This window comes from Coloeus monedula (genome assembly GCF_965178545.1).
Source record: "Coloeus monedula genome assembly, chromosome: Z".
In the NCBI taxonomy this organism is placed as follows: domain Eukaryota; kingdom Metazoa; phylum Chordata; class Aves; order Passeriformes; family Corvidae; genus Coloeus; species Coloeus monedula.
In genome coordinates, this window is record NC_138822.1 from 54,121,928 (window position 1) to 54,134,000 (window position 12,073).

General features: G+C 45.1%; 1 protein-coding gene across 3 annotated transcripts in view; it reads left to right on the forward strand.

Annotated features, from left to right (window-relative positions):
* The window catches only part of GNE (glucosamine (UDP-N-acetyl)-2-epimerase/N-acetylmannosamine kinase), a gene marked incomplete at both ends in the record, with an annotated part of 33,923 nt that overhangs the window by 17,694 nt on the left and 4,156 nt on the right, over nucleotides 1–12,073 (forward strand). For all 3 annotated transcript variants that reach the window (XM_082302165.1, XM_082302167.1, XM_082302166.1), the window contains 3 exons: nucleotides 217–304; nucleotides 8,803–9,013; nucleotides 11,382–11,511. In XM_082302165.1, the coding sequence (XP_082158291.1) occupies nucleotides 217–304; nucleotides 8,803–9,013; nucleotides 11,382–11,511 (429 nt within the window). The remainder of the gene's footprint in view (nucleotides 1–216; nucleotides 305–8,802; nucleotides 9,014–11,381; nucleotides 11,512–12,073) is intronic.

Here is a 12,073-nt window from a genome sequence, read left to right on the forward strand (position 1 = left end):
TGTTTTGTAATGCAGGACAGTGTATCAGAGGTGTCACCACTGCTTTAGTGGGAGCAAGGGGAGGCATATAACTTATGAAGAGCAATGTCAATCTGGTGGACATCTTTCCCTCACAGAGGAAATAAAAACAATTTTTTTTTCATTTCTAAAGCAGCCCATACTCTAATGCAATTTGAGGAACTGATCTGTCCTCTTTTGTTAATTTTTGTTGTCTAGGTGAAAATGTTCTTCATGTTCGTGATGCTGATACACAGGATAAGATTCTTCATGCTCTACAGCTGCAGTTTGGGAAGCAATATCCATGGTGAGTACATTCATCTTAATTCATTGGAGGGCATGTTAAAGCAGTAGAGTAAAAGGCATTTAGTCCTAAGGTGTTTCCTCATATTTGATTGGAGTGTTTTTAATCCACTGATCTGAGGTTGCAAATGATTTTTCATTTCAGAACCATAATGCAGTGTCTGATATGCAGTAGTGTTTATAGAGCAAAATGTTACTAGTAATGTTTCAATACAAGTAGTCATTTAACATCCAACAGAAGGTAAAGAGGACAAAATTCATGTTAACTTAGATCAGTGTGATTAAGAGAGCTTGTTCTATAGGAGCAGCATGGGGGAGAACATCCTGTCTGCCTACTCTGACTTGTGCCCGAAGGACACTTTTTCATGTGGGTACAAATGACACCAAAAGCTGAAAAATGGACAGGATCAAGGAAGACTATAAAGCCCTGGTGAGGCATGTGAAAAACATCACTGCCCAAGTCATCTCCTCATGTATCCTACCAGTGAGAGAAATTGGGACAGCCAGAGGCAGACACATTGTGCTGATCAGTATCTGGGTTTGTGGCTGGTGCTGTTGAGAAGGTTTTGGATTTTATAACAGTGGGTTGTGTTTTTATGATTGTAGCCTTTATTATGAGGGAATGGGATCCCCCTGGCTAAAAAGGGCAGGAGAATCTTTGGCAGCACACCAGCCAGTTTGGTGTGATGCACTTTAAACTGGAGAACTTGAGGAGTGGGGTCCAAACGGCAGTGAGTGCCATTGCTTCCAGGGGAGTACCAACCAGCGCAGAGACAGATGTTCCTTGGCTGCAGCTCTAGTTGAGGATCTGTCTTGGTTTGAGACAATTTAAAGAGGTGGGCACTCTAGAAATGAGTAACCTCCCCCTTGATTCCATCCGATCCCTTTGCACCAATAAGGAACAAGATACAAGTAGATGTAAGTGAAAAAATAACAGTTTATTAACAAACAGGATGCCAGCGGGGCGGGGGGGGAGTAAATAACTACTAGATACCAAACTGCTAAATCTCACAACCCCACGGGAACAAAGAGACCCGAAATGCCAGAAATACCCATTCCCGAAGTGGCACCTGCCAGAGGTGGCCATATGGCTGAAGGTCAAAGGGAAGGTGACATCACACCCTTCCCTTCCAAGATGGCACCTCCCAGGTGACCGCATGTTCCCAGAAGGAAGAGGCAGGATGGTGACATCCCCCACAGGGAAGGCAGGAGCCTGCAGAGCAGTTCTAGAGGCAGATGGAAAGGTGCTGGTTCATGTGGAGTCCGCGTTGCCGCAGCCACTTCCTTCTGCCATTCGCAGGCTCTGCCAGGGCTGCTGGCGTGCTCTGCACCATGGCTGTGGGGTGGGGTGCTGGGGAAGGACCACGCCATCGGCACTGACACAGGGTGTCTGACCCCAGGAACTCACTGGCTTTTTTGCTGCCAGCAGACCTTGGAAAGTTCACTTAGAAACAGTTTCTAACGGCAAAATGCAGTTTCTAGAATGGCAAACCCAAGACTGCTACAAAAGGGAGAGGCTCTACTCCCATTGTCTTCTCTCCTGGAGCAGCTTGAACTGGGGCGGGGCCTGCCCCACTCTGCGCCAACAGGCAGGCACCTGTAGACTTTGCCCCAAGACTGCCCAAAACCACCAACTAGAGTCCCTCTGAGACAAGGGGAAAAAAAAATGAAAAGAGAACCCAAAAAGAGAAGGGAAAAGAAATCTCTGCCAATGCAAAGATGAAACAGTCAGCAAAGCAAACCCCATGTGGCAAAAGGCAGGAAACTGCCTGGGCAGGGCAATTTTAAAAATGCCTGTGATCACCTCCCCTTCCCACTCCCCAGCCACACAAGGTCCCCAGCTGCAGGGTCTTGAAGAGACAGTAACAATTTTTGGCTGCAGATAGATACGGAATACAATAACATAGGTCACTCCAGGCCAGGATCATAGGGCAAAATACATCAAGGGTTTTTATGACTATGGTGTTTATGACTCTCACACCCCTTCAAGCAACCTGGTTGATCCTTGATCCTCTGTGAAGTGCCTGTATACAAATGCACACAGCAAGTGGTATAAACAAGATAATCTAATAAACTAGAAATCAATGTGAAGTTGCAGAGCCATGCTCTCATTGGAATTACAGAGACATGTCTGGAATGTTGTCATGGATGGCTATATACTTTTTAGAGGGGACAGGTCAGAGAAGCACGGTGGTGGCGTTGCTCTTTGTGTCAGAGAGCAATTGGAATGTATCAAGCTCTACTCAGGGACAGATGAACAAGTTGAGAGTTTATGGCTGAGAATTAAGGAACAGGCTAATATGGGTGACACTATCTTGGGTGTTTACTACACGCCACCTGATGAGGAGGAGGAAGTTGAGGTTTTCTGTAGGCAACTGGAAATAGCCTCACAGTTACAGGCCCTGATTCTCCTGGGGGACTGATATTGTTAAGAGGAGCAACAGAGCTTGGCACACACAGTTCAAGAAGTTCCTGAACTGCAGCTCAGTGAAGATAACTTTGATGCAGTGGTGGAGGAGCCATTGAGGAAAGGTGCATTCTGGACCTTGTACTACTAAACCAGGAGGCACTGGTTGAAGACATGAAGGTTGGGGACAGCATTGGCTGCAGTGACCATTAGAAACTCAGAATCTTGCATTGGGGAAGCAAAACAGCAAGCAGGAGTAGAACCCTAAACTTGCAAAGAGCTAACTTTGACCTCTTCAAAGAGCTATATGAAGGAATCTGATGGGTTAGGTCTCCAGATGAGGAGGGTGTCCAAAGAGCTGGTCAGTATTCCTCTGACCTCAAGACCAGTGCATCCCTATGATCCAGAAATCAGGCAAAGAGGGCAGGAGACTGAAATGGATGAGATTCTACTAAAACTCAAACAGAAGAAAGAAATTTATGAGATGTGAAAAAAGGGCTAGGCCACATGGGAGGACTATTAGGAACATTGTCAGAGTATGCAGGGATGTGAGAAGGAAGGCCAAAGCCCACTTGGAATGCAGTCTGGCAAGGGATATCAAGGACAAGAAGGGCTTCTTCAAGTTCAGCAGCAGCAACAGGAACACATACATGTGGGGCTGCTGCTGAATCATACAGGTGTCCTGGTGATGGAAGATACAGAGAAGGTGGAATTACTGAATGCCTTCTCTCCTCGGTCTTTACTGCTGAGAAAAGCCCTCAGGAATCCCAGACCTCAGAGGTAAGAGAAAAAGGTTGGAGAATGGAAGACTTCTTTGTAGAGTTGGGTTAGAGATCAGTGAGGCAGACTAAACACCCATAAATCTACAGGCCTGATGGGATGCACCCAAGTGTGCTGAGGGAGCTGGCAGGTGCTGCTAAGCCAGTCTCCATTGTCTTTGAAAAATCACAGAGAGTGGGAGAAATGCCTAATAACTGGAGGAAAGCCAATGTTACTCAGTACCATCTTCAAAAAGAGCAGGAAGGAGGATCTGGGAACCTACCAGCCAGTCAGACTCACCTCCATCCCTGGAAAGGTGACAGAACAGATCATTCTGGAAGTCATCACCAAGCATGTAGAAAAAAAAGAAGGTCATTGGGAGTAGTCAGCATGGATTCACCAAGGGGAAATCATGCTTGATCAATCTGATAGCCTTCTATGATGGCATGGCAGGATCGGTCGACAAGGGGAGGGAGAGCAGGGGATGTTGTCTGCCTTGACTTCAGCAAGGCTTTCGACTTAACATCCTCATAGCTCAGGAAATGTGGGTTAGCTGAACGGACAGTGAGCTGGATCAAGAACTGGCTGAATGGCAGAGCTCAGAGGGTTGTGATCAGCAGAGTGGGAGCCGGTTGGAGGCCTGGAGTGGTGGCATTCCCCAGGGATCAATACTGGGTCCAGTCTTACTCAGCTTGTTTATCAACAACTGGGGTGAAGGGGTAGAAAGAACCCTAAGCCAGTTTGCAACTGATACAAAACTGGGGGGAGTGGCTGACACACCTGAAGGCTTTGCTGCCACTCAGAGGGACCTTGATAGGCTGGAGAATTGGGCAGAGGGAAACCTAATGGAGTCCAACAGGGGCAAGTTTAGGGTCCTGCACCTGGGGAGAACAACCCCAGGCACCAGCACAGGCTGGGGACTGACCTGCTGGAAAGCAGCGCTGCGGAGAAGGACCTGGGGGTCCTGGTGGACAGCAAGCTGTCCATGAGCCAGCAGTGCCCTCGCAGCCAGGAGGGCCAGTGGGATCCTGGGGGGCGTCGGGAAGAGTGTGGCCAGCAGGTCAAGGGAGGTGATTGTCCCCCATACTCAGCTGTAGTGAGGCCACATCTGGAGTGCTGTGTCCAGGTCTGGGCTCCTCAGTACAAGAAAGACAAGGAGCTACTGGAGAAGGTCCAGTGGAGGCTGCATCATTGATAAATGGCTTAAGGACTGGTGCCATCACCAGAGTTTTGGGTTCTTTGATCACAGGGCAGCTTTTATGGCACCTGGCCTGCTGGAGTCAGATGGGCTCCATCAGTCTAATAAGGGCAAAAGGATTCTAGCACATGAGTTGGCAGGGCTGATTGAGAGGGCTTTAAACTAGGTTTGAAGGGGGAAGGGGATGAAAACAGTCCCTCCAGAGGTGAGAGCAAGGGAGGCAAGCCAGGGTCAGGAGTGAAATTAGCAGGCCTGCTGAAGTGCATGTACACTAATGCACACAGCATGGGCAACAAACAAGAGGAGCTGGAAGCCATGGTACAGCAAAAAAGCTATGACCTTGTTGCCATCACAGAAACATGGTGGGATGACTCACATAACTGGAGCGCTGCAGTGGGTGGCTACAGGCTCTTCAGAAGAGACAGGCGAGGGAGAAGAGGTGGAAGGGTGGCTCTGTGTATTAGGGAGGATCTCGACGCCACGGAAGTTGAGATTAATGACGATATGGTCATGTGCCTATGGGAAAGAATGAGGGGGAAAGCCAACAATGCCATCATCCTGGTGGGAGTCCATTACAGACCACCTAACCAGGATGAAGAGGTGGATGAACTACTCTATAAACTGGAAAATGTTTCAAGATCACCAGCCCTTGTTCTTGCGGGAGACTTTAACCTGCCAGATATCTGCTGGGAACTCAACACAGAGGTGGAGAGGCAGTCTAAGAGGTTCTTAGAGTGGATGGAGGACAGCTTTTTGTCTCAGCTGCTGAGCGAGCCTACTATGCTAGACCTGCTGTTTGCAAACAGAGAAGGGTTGGTGGGAGATGTGATGGTTGGGAGCCATTTGGGATACAGTGATCATGAAATAATAGAATTCTCAATAATTGGTGAAGTAAGGAGGGGCGCCAACAAAACTTCCAGAGGGCAAACTTCGGCCTTTTCAAGAAGCTGAGTTGGAAAGTTAGTTCTGAGTTTGGGAACAGCCCTTAAAAACAAAGGAGTCCAGGAAGGATGGACAAACTTCAAGAAAGTAATCTTGAAGGCACAGGAGCAGCTTGTCCCTATGTGCTGAAAGATAAGCCTTCAGGGAAGATGACCTGGATGGGCAGAGAACTTCTGAAGGAACAAAGGGAGAATAAGAGGATGTATCACCTTTGGAAAGAGGGGCAGGTAACTCAGGAAATGTTTAAGGATGTGGCTAGGTTATGTAGGAAAAAAAAATAGGCAAAAGCCCAGTTCGAACTTAATCTGGCCACTTCTGTGAAGAATAATAAAAAATATTTTTATAAATACAATAATGGCAAAAGGAGGGGCAAGGATAACCTCCAGCAGATCTCCTTCATTATTAGATGGGGGGTGGAATTTAGTAACTAAAGATGAGGAAAAGGCAGCAGTACTTAACACCTTCTTTGCTTCAATTTTCATCAGTAAGAGTCCTCAGGACAACTTGCCTGAGCTGGTGGATGGGGTCAGGGAGCAAAGTAGACCCCCTGTAATTCAGGAAGAAGCAATTAGAGACCTGCTGAGCCACTTAGATGCTCAAAAGTGTATGGGACCAGCTGGGATCTTTCCTAGGGTTATGATGGAGATGACAGATGAGCTTCTGAAGCCATCATTTACCAGCAGTCCTGGCTCACTGGGGAGGTCCCAGATGACTGGAAGCTGGCCAGTGTGACGCCCATCTATAAGAAGGGCCATAAGGAGCACTCCGGAAACTACAGGCCTGTCAGCCTGACCTTGGTGCCCAGCAAGGTTGAGTGCCATCACACAGCATGGCCTTCAGCGTGGCTGGGGGATCAGACCCAGCCAGCATGGGTTTAGGAGGGGCAGGTCAGGCTTGACCAACATGGTCACCTTTTATGACCAGGTGACCCACCTGGTGGACAAGGGAAAGGCTGTGGATGTTGTCTCCCTGACCTTCAGCAAGGCCTTTGACACCATCTCACATGGCATTCTCCTGGAAAAGCTGGCAGCCCATGGCCTGGACAGGTGCACCCATCCCTGGGTTAAGAACTGGCTGCGTGGCTGGGCCCGGAGAGTGGAGGTGAATGGTACTGTATCCAGTTGGCAGCCAGTCACCAGCTGTCCCCAGGGATCAGTGTTGGGCCCTGTCCTATTTAATATCTTTATTGATGATCTGGGTGAGGGGGTTGAGTCCTCCATCAGTAAATTTGCAGATGACACCAAGCTGGAGCGAGTGTCAATCTGTTGGAGGGCAGGAGGGCTCTGCAGAAGGACCTGGACGGGCTGGATAGATGGGCTGAATCCAACGATATGATTCACAAGTCTGAGTGCCAGGTCCTAGACTTCAGCCATAACAACCCCCTGCAGAGCTACAGGCTGGGGACAGAGTGGCTGGACAGCAGCCAGGCAAAGGGACCTGGGGTGCTGGTTGGCAGCTGACTGAACATGAGCCAGCAGTGTGCCCAGGTGGCCAAGAAGGCCAATGGCATCCTGGCCTGTATCAGCAATAGTGTGGCCAGCAGGACAAGGGGAGTGATTCTTCCCCTGTACTCAGCACTGGTGAGTGCTGTGTCCTCACCTTGAGTGCTGTGTCCAGTTCTGGGCTCCCTAGCTTAGGAAGGATGCTGAGATGCTTGAATGCACACAGAGAAGGGCAACGAGGCTGGTGAAGGGTCTGGAACATAAGCCCTATGAAGAGCAGCTGAGGGAGCTGGGGTTGTTTAGCCTGGGGAAAAGGAGGCTCAGGGGTGACCTTAGCACTCTCTACAACTCTGTGAAAGGAGATTGTAGCCAGGAGGAGGTTGGCCTCCCAGGCGACCAGTGACAGGATGAGAAGACACAGTCTCAAGCTGCACCAGGAGGAGTTTAGGCTAGATATTAGAAAACAATTCTTCACAGAAAGAGTGTTTCAGCATTGGAATGGGGTGCCCAGGGAGGTGGTTGACTCACTGTCCCTGAAGGGTTTAAAGAAAGACTTTATGAGGCACTCAGCACCATGGTTTAGCTGATAAGGTAATGTTAGGTCACAGGTTTGACTCAATGATCTCAAAGGTCTTTTCCAAACTGGTTCATTCTGTGATTCTGTGGTTTGGGGTCTGGAGCGTCTTGTGAGGGGAGAGAGAGAATGTGGAAGCCAGCCCTGTCTAGACAAGACAAGACACGACTTGAGAGGGAATCTCTTCAATACATACAAATATCTCCAAGGCAGGTGCCCAGAGGATGGTGCCAGACTCTTCTCAGTGGTGCCCAGCAACAGGACAAGCAGTAATAGCCATAAACCAAAGCACAAGTGCCACCTCAGCATGAAGAAGAGCTTTACATTGATGGTAGCAGACCAGAGGCACAGACTGCCCAGGCAGATTGTGGAGTCTCCCTCTCTGGAGACATTAAAATCCCACCTGAATGAGTTCCTGTGTCAGCTGCTCAGCGTGGCCCTGCCTTGGAAGGGGCGTTGGCCGAGATATCTCAGGAGGTCACTTCCAACTCAAAGTGTTCTGTGCTTCTGTCAACAATACTTTATAGCTGATTTGACCTCATGATATGTAGAGAGTCTGGAGTGCAAGCTTCCAGGGAAGCTGCAGAATTCTGGCAAGATGCTTTTCCTTATTCCTCAGCCCTAATGAGTATTGACCCTCATTCCTCTAACACGTAAGTTCTTAAAAACTTTGAGAGATAATATTTGTTCAACTAAGGACAAGGATTAAAACAATATTTCTTAAGAATCTAAATAGAGCAATAAAACTGAATTCTTTAATACCAACTATCTGATGCCATGTATGATATTTTAGAAACAGACATGTTGAAAACTGACATGAATATACAGTTTATTATTATGTACTTGGCATCTGTGTGGTAAGTACATCTTATTTGGATTTGAAGCACATACATAAACTGTCCATATTTTTATTTCTGCTTTATGGTGTGGGTCCTTTCATTAAACTTAATTTTACAGGGGTTTTGGCATCATTAGTTTCCAGTTTTCTACATTCCAGTTTTGTACTCCAAAATGGAGCTAATGCCAGACTTGAAAGATCTGTGTGTGTTCTCTAAACTACCGTCACTATGTACCATATCTCATGACAGACTTTCATAGTGTGAGCTGCAGTATTGGCACAGTGGCCAGATCATAATATTGTAATGACACTGTTTTACATTAATTCTTTTTTGTATTATAGCTCAAAAATATATGGAGATGGTAATGCTGTTCCAAGGATTTTGAAGTTCCTTAAATCTATTGACCTCAAAGAACCATTGCAAAAGAAATTCTGTTTTCCTCCTGTCAAAGATAATATCTCTCAAGATATTGACCATATTCTAGAGACACAAAGTGCTCTGGCTGTGGATCTAGGTGGAACAAATCTCCGAGTAGCAATTGTCAGTATGAAGGTAAATATTCTGTTGTGCTTCTAGATAATCTGCAAACTTCATTGGGCTTTGTGGATATGGGCTTGTGATGTAAAAGAGCTCCAAAACAAAGCAGTTCATTGACTTTTGTTGAGGGATAAAGATTTTTCCCCTTATTTGGTGCATCTCTCATACAGTCATGATATAACTTGCTTACTGGATTGCACGTCTAAGACTGATGTTAAACTAGCAATGACCATTTGCTGGTGGCACAAGGTCGTAGCTGCTGCTTCTCTGTGGGTTGACTACAGACTTTGAAGAATAAAACAACTTTCAGATGTGTTGGTTCTCCTTAAAAGGTGACTGAGTTCAACCTGCAAAATCTTACATGTCAAACAAAACACGGAAGGCTCCAAGAGTAGACTTATTACTTCCCCACTGCCTTACACTGCCATGCAATAAACACACAGGACCATTATAAGCAACAACCAGCATCTAGCAAATCAATTTACTGAATTCTGCATTTCAAAGATGTGAACAAAACTCATGATGAGAAGTCTTTGGCTTTTATTCGCAACAGTATTGGACAATTACTCCTACCATTATACTGCATATTTGCAGATCAGTTCAATAATAGTTACCCAGAAAGCAAAGTAAGAAAGCAGTGCAGAAGCATGAAGGGTTATGTAAAGTGACCTGATACAGTCCAGAATTTTCACATTCATTTAAAAGGAGATGTCTGACAGATCTTCAAGGTCTTAAAGACAGCTTTTAAAAGTGTAGTATTTTTAGAAGAAAAATTGACATCACATTTTTTCCTATGTGTCAACACAGCCTGGAAAAAATTAATTTAAAAAAATTCTGCCCACTCTACAGAGCTCAAGGTGGCATTTATGAAAGTTGAAATGCTAGTAAATCAGAGTGAAAACAATCAGACTTTCATACCAAAATTTACACAACAGATGTAAGCATTTAAAAGCCAGTGGCATGAGATTTGACTTCACAAAAAAGTGAATTTTCAAAAACTCCTTTTGGAAGCTGTTACGTCTTCTGATAATGTTTGCTGCAGCATCTTCTTCCAAAACAACTTCTCTGATCTCCCCTCCAAACTAAAAGCAAAGAAGAAACTAAGCATCCAAAATCCACAAACTCTTACTGCTCATGTGATGCTGAGATGCTGACCTAATGCTCAAAATCATTGTCAGTTTGGAATTCTCCAAGTTCTTTGGCAACAATGACTCGGCCTTGTTGCTTATGGACTGTCTTTGTTAGTCCTCTTCGCTCAGTTGCGTTAATTGAGTGCAGTTCACTTAGATACCTTGTACAGGGGATGTAACAGGGAGAGTAACACTGTTAGGCAGGATACCTTCTGCAGTGTCCTGGCTTAATCCTGCAGTATAAACACTGAATTAAGATCAATTCCTCAGTACCCATAGATCCCAAGCATGCATCATGAGTATTTTCATTACCACTGCATGAGTCCTATGGCTGAAAATAATCCTCACAGGCCCTCCCCACCCCATAAAAAAATTCTGTAAAAAGAATTTACAAGGGCATGTAGTGACAAGACAAGGGGGAATGGCTTCAACCTGAAAGAAGGTGGGTTTAGATTAGATACTAGGAAGAAACTCTTTAGTGTGAGGGTGGGGAGGCACTGGAACAGGTTGTCCAGAGGAGTTCAGGATGCCGCATCCTTGGAAGTGTTCCAAGGCCTGCTTAGATGGGGCTCTGACCAATCTGGTTCAGTGGAGGGTGTTCCTTCCTTCGAGGTCCCTTCCAACCCAAACTATGTATCACAGTAGATGGTACTCCAGAGATACTGCAAGTGACTCAGAAGTGTAATTGCTTAGAAGAAAAGAGATTTCTGAAAGTATAGTAAATTTTGCCTTGAAATTTCTAGCATTTCTCTCTATCTGACTCTCCTTTTTTTGGTGAAATGGCATTGTCTGTGACACCACACAAACCCTTCATGCAGTCAAACCGGAAAGATTTTATTCTTAAAGCACTGTGGTTTTTCTGTCCTTTTTAGCAACTGTTACTCTCTTCTTTTTTTTAACACTTTAGTGTTCAGCTTAAGTGCGTTGCTCTATCATGGTTTATGCCTAACAACAGTTGCAATAGCTCTGGTGATACTTCCTCATATGAGCCATGTGTTCCTTAAAATGTGTATTTAATTTCAGATGGGAGATTGATTACAGAAGCAGAATGTAATGCCTGATCTTGCAAACTTGTCCCCCAAGGGTTGTCACAAACCTTGCCTGTAGGCCCAAGATCTAAAGCATAGTACCTGTATTTTTTTAAAGAGATAAGTTATAGCTCTCTATTTTCAAATTGACGTGTAATTTAAATGGAAGAGAAATTTCACGGTAACATTCATTTCTCTGGGGCATGTTTTGTTTTTCATTTCTAGGGTGAAATAGTTAAGAAGTACACTCAGCTCAACCCTAAAACCTATGAAGACAGACTAGCATTAATTCTAAAGATGTGTGTAGAGGCTGCATCAGAGGCAGTAAATGTAAACTGCAGAATTTTGGGAGTAGGTAAGTTAACAAATACTAACTTTGTTTTTACATCTGTGTTTTTCAACATGAAATCAAATCACTACTCATTAATTTAAAACACCTTTCAAAAATGGATCTCATGTACTTTAAGTTCTTACACATTCTGAACAAACAAACTTTTTAAAATGGCTGAAAATGAGAAGCTGACCATAAAGACTGAAGTTTGTAACAACCATTAAAACAACCTGTTAAGTTATAGTAAACAATATATAAAATGTGTTTATGTAGTTCTCTGGATTTTGAAGCTCTCTGCTGCCTGTAAGCCTTTTTTTTAGGGCTATGATCAACTGTGCAGCAGAATTCTCAGATACACCAGGGCAGACTAAAAAGGCTGGAATGTTAGGACTAAATTTGTAGCTAACAGAAACAAAAGCAGCCTTTTTCCTGACTTGCAGTCCACTTGCAGTACCATTCTGTGTTAAATTGTGTGTTTATAACAGACAGGACTTCTTCAGTTAAATAGTGACTGGGAGATTTGCCCTTAAGTATTAGTTAGTTATTAAGATGTTGATTAATGTACCCTGGATTTTTAAGAAGGACA